This window comes from Mastomys coucha, unplaced genomic scaffold (genome assembly GCF_008632895.1).
Source record: "Mastomys coucha isolate ucsf_1 unplaced genomic scaffold, UCSF_Mcou_1 pScaffold21, whole genome shotgun sequence".
NCBI classification, from domain to species: Eukaryota; Metazoa; Chordata; class Mammalia; order Rodentia; family Muridae; genus Mastomys; species Mastomys coucha.
In genome coordinates this window covers 90,941,000-90,955,670 of record NW_022196904.1, presented here as the reverse complement: position 1 = coordinate 90,955,670, position 14,671 = coordinate 90,941,000, and the positions used below count along the sequence as shown (strand labels likewise).

The window sequence follows — 14,671 nt, the reverse complement described above, 5'->3', positions numbered from 1 at the left end:
GGACACTGCCTCTTGCCAAACAGAAATTCAGAATAACACGAACCCCTGAAATATAAAACAGCCCATAATACTAGTTAGGAAAGGGGATCAGAAATAGAATGTGGAAAGACCAAACTCAGGCTCCAAAGAGCTGTTTTACCTCATACTGACCCAAAGAGCTTAGCACTCAAGGGAGAAAAATAGACTTTATTTACAAGTAATAACATTTAGAAAAGATCCATCCCCAGCCCTTAAAAACCATCCCATCATTCCATATCCTACCCCAGTGCAAGTCTGGGGAAGGTGAAGTATGAGCTGCCATTGAAGGCTGCCCCCTATCCCACCCCTGAGACCCAGGATCTATCTGTCCTGGAAAAAAGCATCCTCCAGGCAGCTGTATATGGAAGTAGGTAAGAACAGAGGCTCCTACCAGGTCATGCCCAATCCTGGGCTTCAAGAGCAAAAACCCCTGCTAGGCCCAGCCACCAGGAACAGCAGGGAAGCAAAGCCTGCTTCTCCAGTGGTCCCTTCTAGGTCCAGAGACTAAGGAAGACTGGGCTCAAGAATCCAGTCTCAAATCTAGTTATGTTGCAAAAGTAAGACTTTTTTTCCAAAACAAGGAAAAAAAAAATTCAGGAGGCAAGATAGGGAGAAGACCACACACTGTCCAAGCTCCAAGCCTCCTGGGCCAGCTCTGAAAGATGCCTAGAAGGCACCAGTGAAAAGTCCAGGTACCAGGCCAGGATGCAGGCAAACATCATCGTCTCTGGGAGCTGAGAGAAGGCACTGAGGGACAGTAGAAGGAAAAGGACCAGGCAAGGCCCGTGCTGACAATGCATGTGGGGCCACTCGTGCACTGGTACTGACTCTTTAATGCTTTGCCTGCAAAAGAAAGACAGTCACTTGGCCACTTGGCCAGATTAAGTCTTGTGTTGCCAACCTCTATTGACTAGTTCAGAAAACCCTTGACTGGACCTCTCCCTTTGTGGGGTCTCATAAACACCTACTTTAAGTTATCAGTTGTCAGCAACACCTCAGAAGTGTGGGGTCCTCAATTATGAATGTCTAACCAAGGCAGAGGGTACCTCCTGTGCCCCACCCTCCTCCAGTGGTTTGGCTTGGCCCTGCCTTGAATGCTGCCCTATGGAGTAGTCTAGAGGATGGCCTTCCTGTTACTGTGTTACCTTGCCCTTGGCCCGAGGAGTGGCAGCAGCAGTAGCAGTGCCAGCTGTGGTGGTGGCAATGCGTGGAGAGCGGCGGGTTCCACTTCGAGGATTGGGGGAGACCTTTGCTGGGGTCTTCTTTGAAGCTCCTCGCCTTAGAAGACTATTTCCCAGCTTCTTGGGTGTGTTAAGGATGCTGAAAGCCATTGACTGACGCCGGTCCATCTGTGGGGGATGGTCTGTTAGCCTGCTGCTTTTGGACTCTACCAGCAAGGCTTCACTTGGCCTTTCTTCTTCCCCTCGGGTCCTGGACTAACCTGTTTGAGAATGGGAGCTGCTTTCTTCTGGGCATCAGCACTGCTGCTTTGCTTACGTCCTTCATGCCGGTCCCTGGGAGTCATGGGGCGTGGAAAGCAGCTAGTAGCTTTCTTGGACTGTGAGGCAGAAGACAATTGGGCAGATAATGGCAAAAGGACATGCCTTCCCTAACTCTGACAGAGGCCTTTCCAACAGTCTGTACATATGCTCTTGGAAAGAGACTTCCTTCTGATTCACTACTAAGATTTGGTGAGCTGATTCATACCTGGGTACAGTGCTAAAGAGAACAAAACAGATGTACACATCACCTACCTCAGGAGTGCCAGGGCCCTGGTGGGTCTCTGAGGAAACCCGTTTGCGCTGCTGCCTGGTAGTGATGCCAGTACCCTCGGCGATCTGAGTTGGCTGCATGCTGGCTCTGCGCAAGGTTTCCCTGGGGTCTCCAGTTTTCATCTCCTCATCAGTGATGGTAGCCAGGCTCAGGGCAGGCTGCATGGGACACGAGGCCAACAGTCAATGGGACTGGCTGGTTTTGTGTGCCAACTTGGCACAGGCTGGAGTTATCACAGAGAAGGGAGCTTCAGTTGGGGAAGTGCCTCCATGAGATCCAGCTGTGGGGCATTTTCTCAATTAGTGATCAAGGGGGTAGGGCCCCTTGTGGGTGGTGCCATCCCTGGGCTGGAAGTCTTGGGTTCTATAAGAGAGCAGGCTGAGCAAGCCAGGGGAAGCAAGCCAGTAAGGAACATCTCTCCATGGCCTCTGCATTAGCTCCTGCTCCCTGACCTGCTTGAGTTCCAGTCCTGACTTCCTTTGGTGATAAGGTGAAAAATAGCAATGTGGAAGTAAGCTCAATAAACCCTTTCCTCCCCAACTTGCTTCTTGGTCATGATGTTTATGCAGGAATAGAAACCCTGACTAAGACAGGGCCCAACTGTATAGAGCAAGAGGAACTAGGGCTCAAGCTGGATCCTTAAAGCTCCTTCCTTCCTGATGAACAGTTAACAGTTCCAAGCAGTCGTATCTGACTTCACACCTGAGTGACAGCTGCCAGCTATTCCATGTCGAAGCATGAGAGTGACCTTCCCAGTAGACCAAAAATGTCCATGACTAGATAGTCAGGCTAGCCACTAACGTCATTATGGGGGGTCTTGAGGTAACCTCACATCTCACCCTGGACTCCAGAGGGTAGCAGGTCTTCAGGTGCGGGGGGCATACTCGGTTGCGCTGCTGCAACTCTGCGATGCGGTTCCAATCATCCAGCTGTTCAGGCTCATCCTGGCAAGTGCCCATATAGAAGCTATTCCTTCCTATGGAGCACAGAAAGTTAGGGCAAACACGGCTGCTAGTACACTGTCTACTAATCAGGCCAGGCACTTGTTGCCACTGTTCCCTCCCACCTTCCTGAGGGGCTTCGGGCTGGACACACAAGTTCTGTACTGATGTTGCACAGCAAAAGTGGCACACCAAACCATTTGTCACATGGAAGTGCTTTCTCAGGGGAGGATCAGAAGAGTTCATGACCAGAGGCTGTAGCATCTTATTCACCTGCCAAGACTTGGTGCCCCAAACCAAGAGAAACTGAGGGTCATGAATTGATAATCAGGGAGGGTCCATAGATCCTAAAGACAACTTCCAAGAACCTGCTGGGCAGCCTGACTTTCCCAAGCCCACGGTTTCCCAGAAAGTAGCTTGGAGGACTCCCACAAGTATCAACTTGCACTGGAACTGTGTGGGGATATTAACCAACTGGTGAGCATCCCCACTTCAGACTTGCTCCCTTGCAGTCCTAGCACAGGTGAGTGAGGGCAGCTAGGAGGCCTGCCTTGAGCTTTTGGAAACTTGCCTCCTCTTCCCCATACCAAGATCTGCTTCCAGTCTAGTTTGGGATTCTGGTAAATCCCTGCAGTCTCCTCACCTTGGGGGGCCCCACTGGACATCCTGGCCTGGGAGCGACGAGCAGAGCTTCGTGTGGTAGGCCGGTAGCCAGGCAGGCTAAGCAGAGCGGAGTTGCCATCATCAGGAGAACCCAAGCGGGCCAGAGACTGAGTGGAAGAAGTGGCTCGCAGGTTGGCCTGGGAACCAGCAGGGGCAGACTGCGTGCTGTAGAAGGATGAGTTAGCGCTGTCTGGCTCTTCCATATCTAGTTTCTGGAAGGACAAATCATTGCAGCAACACTATAAAGTAGTACCACCTCCCTCTGCCCCAAAGCTCTCAGAAACCACGCTGCTTTACACTGCAAGTGTGCAAACAGGCCATACAGCCAGAAGCATCCTGAAAGGTGCCGAGGTTGCCAAGACTTCTTTCTACTCACATCATTTTGAAGGAGGCATTACTGCTTATTTCAGAGATAAAGCAAGGTGAGTACCCTCTAGTCACACAGCTAGGAAGTAGCTAGGCTAAGAACCAGAACCCCTATCTCCTAAGCTATCTAGTTGGACACAGCCCACAACCTCTGCTGTCACTGGACCCAAGGTTCCAAAGGTCTGAATATCATCTACATTATTTTAGTAGTAGAGGGCATAAAAGCACCTTTCCACCTGTTCCCCAACGTACTGTAGATGGGGAAAAAGAGAGAATCTAAGTCCAGAGTAGCAGACCATTGAGAGCCACACCAAGCTACATCCTGGCTGCATGGGGGTGCCAGAGGCTCAGGATTAGCTGCTAAATTCTACTTTGTCTTCCTGTCAGGCAGGAGAGACCAGGGGCTGGAGAGATGAGCACTGGCTGCTCTCCCGGAGGTCCTGAGTTCAATTCCTAGCAGGTGCCTCACAATCATCTGTAATAGGATCTGATTCTGTCTTCTGATATGCATGAGAACTGAGCAATTGTATATATAAAATAAATAAATTTAAAAATAAATAAAATTAAAAATAAACAAATCTATATACCCTTTTTAAAAGATGTTGATCATACCTGAGTGTTCCTGATTTATGACCCCTGGATAGGAACTGGTATTAATCCAACAGTCCTATGCCCAGTAACCTAACCTTGGTCATGGTAATGTTGATGATTTGTGTGGTACGGCGGCGAGCAGAGCGGGTCTTACGGCCGGAATCAGGGAAGGCATCCCCCAGAGAGTCCAGGCTAGTCTCCAAGGGGGCCTGACCCCGAGCAGGAATGGGGGTGAAGTAGAGACTCTCCAAGGATTCCACTTTGGGGGGCAGGCGCTGGGAGATGGGCGAAGCTGGCTCTCCAGGGACACTGGTACCATCTGGTTGGGTACGAGGCAGCTTGCTGTAGAAAAAAGTATTTGCTGGGATGCAGACCCTGAGCTAGAAGACACTGTGTCTGTCTCCTTGCTTCAAACTGACTCTCACTATATCTATATCTATATCTATATCATCTGTATCTATTTTGGTCTTTTGAGACAGGGTTTCTCTGTATAGCCCTGGCTGTCCTAGAACTCACTCTGTAGACCAGGCTGGCCTCGAACTCAGAAATCCCCCTGCCTCTGCTTCCCAAGCACTGGGATTAAAGGCATGCGACACCACCGCCTGGCTTTTCAGTCGACTCTTGGCTGCTCCTAACCCTGCTGATCTCTCTACCGTAGCCCAAACCCTGCTCTTCGGGTCAGATAGCTATGGGCCCAGACCTCCCCCAGGTGCCACAACTGCTCAACAATTAGCAGGGCCTATTCTAAACTCCTCTGCCTGTTCTTTCTCCTCTATCTCCTATTTTACTAAGCTGGGACACCTTCACAGGTTACTAGGCCATGTACGTGGGTGTAGTTGGACCTTTTCTACCATACACAACCACAGTCAACATTCTCAGAAGCTCTCCTAGCTGGACACTCCCTTCCCTCAGCCTCAGCTCATCTCACGTAGACTAAGACTGCCATGAGAGACACTGAAAAGTAGTGACAAGCAAAAACTCAGGACAGGCTGCCAGGTTCAAAGCTGGCTCTATCACTGTGGATCCCCCTAAAGCCTAGTTATAGCTGTTTAAGGAGAGAGAATGAATAGAGCCTAAAATGGTTGCTAGGGGAAAAATGAAGTTGTAATTGTTCCAAGAACTCAGAAAACTGGCACACAGTACAGTATACATTTGATAGAAACAGTAACTGTACTGCTAACCTTGACTTCACTACTGTCAGGAAACTCTAAGATGCAAATACAACCTATAGTCCTAAATTTCAGCACTTCTGAAGTTTATCAGTCTAGTCCAGTCTCTCAGGCCTATTCGGCCTCACACTGCATGCTGCTCATCCACCTCTGCCCACCTGTAGAGTTATCAAAACTCATAAAAGCTTCCTCCAAGGCTTTCCTAACTGTTCTACCTCACCTCTTTTTCACTTCTACTGTGCCCTAAGCAGGCATCTGTCATCATAGAAGAACCACAGGCTAGAATAGCATACACTCAGTGAACAGGCACAGGATAGAGAGGCATGTCTCCTGACCTAGCAACACTGCATGGGGTTCCCTCCTCCAAGCTCAGATCCAGGCTGTCAATACTTAAGTCCAGCTGGGGTTTTACTTGAGGCTCACGGCTCTTTAAGGCATCAGTTGCCACCTGGAATTTGCCCAAGTCACGAAGCTGCTGGTCTGCATGGGCAACCTAGGAAGTAAAATAAAGAGAGCCCTAGAATAGGGGTGGCCTTGGAGAGGAGGTATAAAGTGCATCAGTACAGAGATGAGGTGCTTCTGTTTAAAGTAGTTGCTTACCTGGGCCTCCAGGCTGCGCACCTGGGCTGTAAGATGACGGCAGGCTTGTTCAGCTTCCTTGGTCTTCAGCCCAGCCTGCTGCAGCTCACGACCCAGACGTTCAGCTTCAGACCGCAGCTCCTTGTTCTCCTTCTGCAGCTGCTCCAAATCTTGAAGCTGTTCCTGCAGCTCTTGGTTCTGCTGCTTCTTGGCATCATAATGGGTCTTGGCTCTCTCCATCTGTGTGGACAGACAGGGTGTGTGTGGCAAAGCCTAGAAATAAATGGTCAGGAAGAAGGGCAGGGCAGGACAGCTCCTGGCCCCTTACCTGGAGCTTGTAATGCTCAGCTGCCTGCTCCTTCTGGCTCAGCTGGGCCTGCAGCTCATTCAGTTGGGTCTGGAGGCGCTGGACCTCCTGCTGGCTTTCACCTCCCTGGGCCTGGAAAGCCTGAGAAGTCAATCAAAACAAGCAAACTCTGATTACTGTACCCAAACTCACTGGCCTGCTCTTGCTGCTCAGTCTCCACAGGTACTTCAGAATCCTCCTCAAATATATTTTCAGGACACTTAGGACACCTCAGCCCAATACACACATTCTCCCCAATGCAGCCTACAAAACAATTACATTCTTCCTCCCAGACCCTCCAGTGGACACACTGCTGACCATCTGCTGGCTCTAATACATCTCACAGTTCCACTTGCCATCTATGACGCCAAGCACCAAGTATCTCTCCCAAGGGAACAGAAACTGATCTTCAGAGAATACTCTAGTATAGAGACAACTGCATATGCATGTCAATGACAGGAACTCACTTCTCCAAACCACTGCAAGAAATAACTTTTATCCTTGTTTTAGAGAAGAAGAAAGATCAGAGATTTAGACAAACTGACCAAGGTCATACTGAGTACAGTACAGTAAGACTTGAACTTCATCCACCTACTCCAAAACTGTGGAGGCTGGCTCATTTACGATGCCAGCACTGCCTCCTAAGAGGACCATACTAATTCTGTTACCTGCAGTATCAGCTTAGTTTACTACAGGTACTGGGTGGATGCATCCCCATCTACTCTCCTACATCTGGTAGCTCATAACAACCCCTAAGAAGGAACATGATGAACCTACTTATTGTTCACAGCAGCCCATGGGCAAGGAAGCTGAGAAGGAAAACTGAAGCTCCAAGCTCCTCTATCTGGGACCCACTATGTGCTACACAAGTCCCAGTGGAACTGGTGCCTGATCCTTTGCCCTTAACTAAGGGATGGGAAGCTTAGAGCTACAAAAAGCAAACACTGGAACAAAGACAGAAACAGGATTAGAAGGATTAAAAGTGTTAACTGTTGGTCATTATGGCACATGCCAAGTAATTCCAGTACTAGGGCTGCATAATTAGACCCTGTCTCCCATCCCAAGGTGGGGAAAATGCATTCTAAGACTAAGAATTGCTGACACTCTCAGCTTTTGAACCCCAACTACTTTGAACAGGGCTTTTCCACAGAACTTTCTGGGATGGAGGAATTGGTCTTATTCTGTCTTGTAGTCATTAGCCATTCACCTACTGATTAGGAAAATGTGGCTAGGGTAAATCAAGAACTAAAAAAATTTCCCTCGTTTTTGAGGTGCTGGAAACTCAACCTAGGGTTTTTTTATGCACCAAGTGGTGCTCTACCACTGAACTATACCTGTGCCTTGAATTTGTTTTAACTGAAAAGCACAATGGCTGTAATAAAAAGAAGGCCTTTCTGTGAGAGATTCCTGAAGATAAAGCCCAGGTTTCTGAGGCCCAGGAAGGGCTCCTGGGCAACCAGGCCCCACAGGGTGCTCTTGCTCTGGCCCCATACTAACATAGCCCAAGGGCTTAGAGAAGACCTTCTTCCACCCTGTCATTCTGAGTCAGTCAGAGGACAGGCCTGTCATGCATCTGCCCCACCTTCAGCTTCTGTTGCTGCACCTTGCTGGCTTGGTCATACTCTGTCAGCTTCTTACTCAGTTCTTCCACCTGAGGAGCAGAAAAGAACAAGACGATGTAATGGCTAATCTTGGTTTTCAACTAGACCACATCTGCAAACAGCTAAAACCCAAGCAACCAGGCACAGCTAGAAGGGATTTTTCTTGATTGTATCATTTGTGGTGGGAAAATCCATCTTAAATCTGAGCCACCCCTTCTGGAGGCAGCGCACATAAAAGGACATAGAAAGACGTTTTTGTTCTTTGCCTGCTTGCCCTCACTCACTTGTTCTGGATATGCATATCAGTCTAAAGATTTCTAAGTTTGCCTTCGAAGAATTAAAACCAAAATTCAAGTCCTAGCCTCAGAAGGTGTCAACAGTTAAATTAAGGCCATGTATTGGTTAAAGAATGTGATCCTATTATTTGGGATGGCAAGACAACACTGCTCAATAATTTATAACCAAACTTAAAACTAAGCAGGCTCCTACAGGGTCAATAAGGAGGTGTACAACACCACTAAGGAGCTAAATGGCTTTGCTAATTCATTCAAGTATTAAGTCTGGGGAATTTGTGTGGGGATGGATTTTAAGAGTGTGGGGATAATGGTGGAAGGAACATTACAAAAGATCAAACTGAGTTTACTGATATTGGCTCACGGAGTAGAGATTCTGGATTTAATTTGAAAGCATGCACAGTTTTTTTTTTTTAAAAAAAGATGTCAAAAGTTTGATGAAGTATTTGTCAAAAGATGACCTACTGAAAAGGAGCTGTATGTGCTTTATCTCCCTTGGACTCCTGCTGATGGCTATTTTCAAGTTCAGGGAAACTGTAATGCTTGAATGGGTATGGTGTGTAAACTAAGCCCTCCACAATGGAAAGGCCCAGAAGACATGCCCTCACTAATCCTCAAATGAAAGAAAGGGTAAACTGGACTGTGGCAATAGGGAATCTTGGCCAGTGAACCAGACTTGAACCTGTTTGCAGACACAGAACACTATGAGTGAACTCCTTCTTCCCCTGGGAGAAGAACTTTGATAAAACACAGAAAGTCCAGTCCTTCCCCAGTGAGACCTATGGCCTTTTACAAGGGTAACTGTAAACCAGAGAGAGTAAATAATCTAACGTTCTGGGTCTGTTGGATACTAGTTCTGAATTAATGCTGATTCCAGGTGATCCCAAGAAACAGTGTGGCCGGCCCTCCAGTAAAAGTAGGGGCTTATGGAGGTCAGGTGATTAATGGAATTTGGGCTGAAGTCCAACTCACAGTGGGGCCAGTATTTCCTCAAACTCATCCTGTGGTGGTTTTTCCAGGTGGTAAGATAAAGTTGGCAAAATGTGCACAGTGCTTCCCTCACCTGTGGAGTGAGGGCTATGACAGTTGAGGAGTGAGTGAGCTGTCAAGACTTGCCTCTACCCGGGAAAGATGTAGAGGGGAAGGCTCCCACCACACCTCCCTTTAACTCTCATCTAGCCAGTGCAGAAGACAAATGGATCATGGAGAATGACAGTTTGACTACTGCAACTTAAAGTAGTGACTCCAAATGCAGCTGCTCTACTAGATATGGTATCCTTACTTGAGCACATTAACACATCTCCTGGTACATGCTATGTAGCTACTGATCCAGAAAATGTCATTTTCTTTTTTTTTTTTTTAAAGATTTATTTATTATTATAAATGAGTACACTGTAGCTGTCTTCAGATGCACCAGAAGAGGGCATCCGATTTCATTATGGGTGGTTGTGAGCCACCATGTGGTTGCTGGGATTTGAACTCATGACCTTCAGAAGAGCAAACAGTGCTCTTACCCGCTGAGCCATCTCACCAGCCCCTGTCATTTTCTTAATACTTGACCATAAATACCACCAGAAACAATTTGCTTTCAATTGACAAGCACAGCAATATACCTTTATAAAGTTTTACCTTAGGGATATATTAACCAGCCCTGTGTCATAACTTAGTTTGAAGGGATTTTAATTATCTGTTTCTTCCACAAAACATCAAACTAGTCCTCTATATTGACAACATTGTGCTGATTGGACCACGTGAGCAGGAAGTAGCATACTTTGGACTTGTTGGTAATATACGGGTATCAGAGGATAGGGAATAAATCCAATCAAAATTAAAGGGCTTCTACCTCAGAGAAATTCTTAGAGGAGTCCAGTGGTGGGGCATGCAGAGATACTCCTTCTAAAGTGAAGGATAAGTTATTGCACTTGGCCTCTCCCACCACCAAGAAAGCAGCAAAAACATTCAGTGGGCCTATCTGGATTCTGGAGACAGCACACTCCTCCCCTGGGTGTGTTACTCAGCCCATATACCCAGTGACCTGGAAAGCTGCTAGCTTTGTGTGGGGCCTGAACAGGAGAAGGCTCTTCAAAAGGTCCAGGTTTCTATGCAGGCTGCTCTGTCTACCACTTGGACCAGCAGACCCAATGGTACTCAAGAGATTTTGGAGCAAGGTTCTACCATTATTTGCAGACAAGTATCCTCCCTTAGAGAATGCCTACTGCCTCTATTACTGTTACAATGCCTTCTGCTCCCAAGCTTGAACCAGCAGCATCACAGAGTGCGTCCTATGATCCACTGACTGAAAAAGAGAAGACTAGGGCCTAGTTTACTGATGGTTCTATACATTATGTCGGCAGCATCCAAAAATGGACAGCTGCAGCATTACAACCCTTTTCTGGGACAACCCTGAAAAATAGCAGGTAAAGAGAAATATTCATAGAACTTTAGGCAGTACATATGGTCATCCATTTTGTTTAGAAGGAGAAATGGCCAGCCAGTTGTTCAGATTCATGGGCTGTAGCAGACAGAATGGCTGGAGACTTGGAAAAGGTAAGAAGAAAGACATCTAGGAAGTATGTGGATAGATCTCTCCAAACAGGAAAGGGCGTGAAGATACTTATGTCCTATGTAAATGCTAATCAAAGGGTAACCTCAACTGAGAAGCTGAATAATCAAGTAGATAGAATGATTCTATTCATTCTATGGATAATGAGCCTTTTCCCCCCAGCCATACCTGTCATTGCCTAAAAGGTCCATGAACAAAGTGGCCACAGAGCAGAGATGGAGGTTATAGTGGGCTCACATTACAGACTTCCATCACCAAGGTCAACTTGGCTTACAGATGCTGCTGAGTGCCAGATCTGCTAGCAGCACAGACAGACACGGAACTTTGCTTTAATGGAGTAGGTAATTATTCTGGTTATGGATTTGCCTTTCCTGCACAAAATGCTTCTGCCAAAACTACCATCATGGATTTACAGAATGCCTTATCCAACATCATGATATTCCACACAGTATTGCTTCTTGACTAACGAACTCATTTTTGCAGCCAGAGAAGTACGACAGTGGCCCATGTTCATGGAATCCACTCATCATGATCTCCACTATCCTGAAGGATGCATTCTGAATGGCCTTTTGAAGACCCAGTTACAATGCCAGGAGGGTTGGGGTAGGGCTCTCCAGAGGTTAGGTATATGCTTGAATCAGTGTGCAATATAGTAATGTTACAAAAAACAGCTAAAGCAGTGGTTTTCAACCCTCCTAATGCTGTGACACTTCCATTCCTCATGTTGTGGTGACCCCGACCATATAATTATTTTTGCTGACACTTCATAACTGTAATTTTCTTAATATGAATCACAATGATATGCAAGATATACAATATACAACACCATGAAAGGGTCATCCAACTCCCAAAGGCGTCCTGATCTACAGGTTGAGAGCCGCTGAGCTAAACTAGGAGACCAGCTACAGAAACAAGAATTATAACTGACAGAAGTGTTTTTTCATATTCTGTTAAAATTATATTTATGTATATATAGACATTTTAAATAGATATTTGTCTTCCCATTCCTTGGTTTATCATGTGATGCAACATAAAGAGAGGTAACATCAGTGGTTATTTTTAAGTTGTGAGACCCTACAAGAATGTCACGCAAAGAACAGTGCCATCTACTCTAAAATATATAATGCATTTGCAGTTGTACATGGGATAGATAGTGCCTGTTAGGCATAATTATGGCCCAGTTATCTTCATCTGGAAATTAGACGAAGCCTAAGGAGATATGATCATGGGTCAAGTGGACAAGAGGTGGACTTGTACATAATGGCGAATCTTGGCTTTGAATGTGACAACATCTGCAATCAAATAAAACCCAAGTAGCTGGGCACATCTACAAGGGTTTTCCTGACTGGATCATCTGAGGTGGGAAGAACCGCTCTAACCCTGAGCAAACCTTCTGGTGGTAGCCCATATAAAAGGACACAGAAGGAAGCTTTGCTTTTTGCCTTCTTGCCCACAATCTTGGTGGCAAGTTTATCTATCCTACCGCTGAGACATTCCTCTGTGAGTATTAGAACCTACTTTTCGGGGACTCCAATACAGACCAAAGACCAACTGCAGCATCAGCTTTATTGGACTGAACTGCCACCAGATTATTTTCTCTTCCATCAAAAGACAGCTACTATTGAAACAGCCAGACCATAGCATGTCAGCTACTGTAATACATCTCCTTTTGATAAATATAGATCCAATCAGTTCTGTTCCTCTGACTAACCAGAGGGTTTCTCCCACCCATTATTATCCTCAGACCCTTTCTCTACATAGGGTAACACCCTGCTGTCCAAAGGTTGTCAGAGCTTGAGGTGGATGTTACCAGGGTCACCTGACCAAACTGCCACCAAAATAAATACCTGACTCTCCAGAGTCACCATCTCTATACATCTCTACTATGTCCTACTCCCCAAGCCCAACCTAGAAAGCTTGGGGCAAGAACAGAGCACCTATGGGGTTGGAGAGATGACTAAGTAGTTATAAGTTCTACAAGTTCTTGTTAGAAGACCCAGGTTTGGTTCCCAGGTCCCACATGCCAGCTCAAAATGAACTATCACTCCAGTTCCAGGGGATCTAACATCCTCTTCTGGTCCCTGCAGGCAGCAGGTATGCATACAATGCATATACACCTATATAGGCAAATACTCATACAAAAAGAATTAAAAAAAAAAAAAACAGAAAAGAACAGGACACCTACTCTGGTGCTAACAAACATTGTCAAAGTACATTCATTTCTCCCTCCTCCCCCAAAAGAGCCAAAGCAAAGCCCCCAGACCTCTTTCCAATCTTCAGGGATGTTAGAGATGCTAGCAGCATGGCCACTGTGGTTAGCACTGGTAGAAAAGAATGCTGGAGACGAGCAGGGCAGCACACACTCCCAAGCCCCTCCCCCAACTACCACAAAGAGCATAAGGATCATAACAGCCACAAGCACCCCTGTTTCCTCCAGGCATCACGGGAGCTTAGGCATGAACAGGCAGCAGAGGATGAGGCAAAAGGCTCCATTGCTAACTGCTTGCTTTCCAATTTCATCATCCCAGTTTCTTAGAATGTCTATAGAGACTAGAAAGGAGAGTAGAGAAAGTGTTCTGGGGTTGGAGAGATGGCTCAGAGGTTAAGGTCACTGTGTGCTTTTTCAGATGTCCTGAGTTCAATTCCCAGCAACCACGCGGTGGCTCACAACCATCTGTAATGAGATCTAGTGTCCTCTACTCGCCTACAGGCCTACGCAGGCAGATCACTAAATATCAGCTCTGTAGCCTGCTAACTAAGGAGGACAGAGGGGCCTGAGAGGGATGGAGGCAGAGAGATCTCATGGCCTATCTGGGGAAGACCCTTTCTACTTCTCATGTTCCAGAAAGCTCTATGTGAGTAAGGCTCTGGGATAAGGCTCCGGAGTAGAGTGGCTTGAATCTTCTGAGCTGGTCAAGTTCCCTGTCCTCCAAGGGCTGCCTCATTTGTCACCTTCATACCTTGGAAACTTGTAGGAAAGAAGGGCAATAATGTAAACAAAGCCATATAAATCTGTGCATAAAAATCTGTTGCTTCCTCTTGGATTAGTCTCCTTAACTTAAAACAGGACCTGGGAGGTTTTGGTGTCACCAGGAAAGATGACACTATGCTACCCCTCTGATAGGTGAAAGAAAGGACAGAAGGGGAGAGGCCGACCTGGGATGGGTAGGATGAGGCCCCAGAGAGGACCTATAACACTGTACTCCTGGGCAGCCTGGGCCTGGACTCCATGGCTTGACCCTGCCTTTCACAAACAGTTCACAACAGGAGCTGGCGGAGCAAGCTGCAGCCGGGGTCATGCACCGAGACTGGTCACCGCTTAAGCAGCCAGCATTTATCGAGAACCCCAGGCATTACCTGCTTAGTCTGCTCTCTTTGAAATACCTCTAGTTGCTCCACCTGTGCATGGGGGAGAAGTAATGGAGATAGTGAGATGCAGCCACCGCCAGACTGACCTCACTTGGGCTCTGATACTTCACCCAGAGAATGGGAGTGAGGGGTGAAGGGGTGTAGGCCAACTGGATTCAGATACAGGACATATTAGGCCTGTGATCACAATACTTGGGAGGTGAAGACAGGAAGATCAAGAGTGCAAGGCCATCTTTATGTATATAGGGAGTTCAAGGATAGCCTGAGTTACATTAGATCCTGTTTTAAAACACCAAAGAAACAAAAAGCTAGTCAACTTGACTCTTCAGAATCAGTTTTCAAAGAAAAGGAGGCCTTAGATATTGTCCTTATTGAAGGGTGGAGGGTGACTGTAGAAGT

At 46.8% G+C, this 14,671-nt stretch overlaps 1 protein-coding gene across 9 annotated transcripts in view; it reads right to left on the bottom strand.

Moving 5' to 3' along the window:
• Window positions 1-166: 166 nt before the first annotated feature.
• Window positions 167-14,671, bottom strand: part of Numa1 (nuclear mitotic apparatus protein 1) — a 74,824-nt gene continuing 60,319 nt past the window's right edge. For 8 of the 9 annotated variants that reach the window (XM_031387611.1, XM_031387608.1, XM_031387606.1 and 5 more), the window contains exons 15-26: window positions 14,261-14,302; window positions 8,029-8,097; window positions 6,429-6,548; window positions 6,122-6,340; window positions 5,857-6,014; window positions 4,448-4,694; window positions 3,376-3,607; window positions 2,631-2,767; window positions 1,773-1,949; window positions 1,460-1,576; window positions 1,164-1,367; window positions 167-861 (exon numbers count right to left, since the gene is read on the bottom strand). In XM_031387611.1, coding sequence (XP_031243471.1) covers window positions 850-861; window positions 1,164-1,367; window positions 1,460-1,576; window positions 1,773-1,949; window positions 2,631-2,767; window positions 3,376-3,607; window positions 4,448-4,694; window positions 5,857-6,014; window positions 6,122-6,340; window positions 6,429-6,548; window positions 8,029-8,097; window positions 14,261-14,302 — 1,734 coding nt within the window. In that variant the 3' untranslated portion in view covers window positions 167-849. The remainder of the gene's footprint in view (window positions 862-1,163; window positions 1,368-1,459; window positions 1,577-1,772; window positions 1,950-2,630; window positions 2,768-3,375; window positions 3,608-4,447; window positions 4,695-5,856; window positions 6,015-6,121; window positions 6,341-6,428; window positions 6,549-8,028; window positions 8,098-14,260; window positions 14,303-14,671) is intronic. The other variant, XM_031387614.1, reaches the window with a different exon arrangement.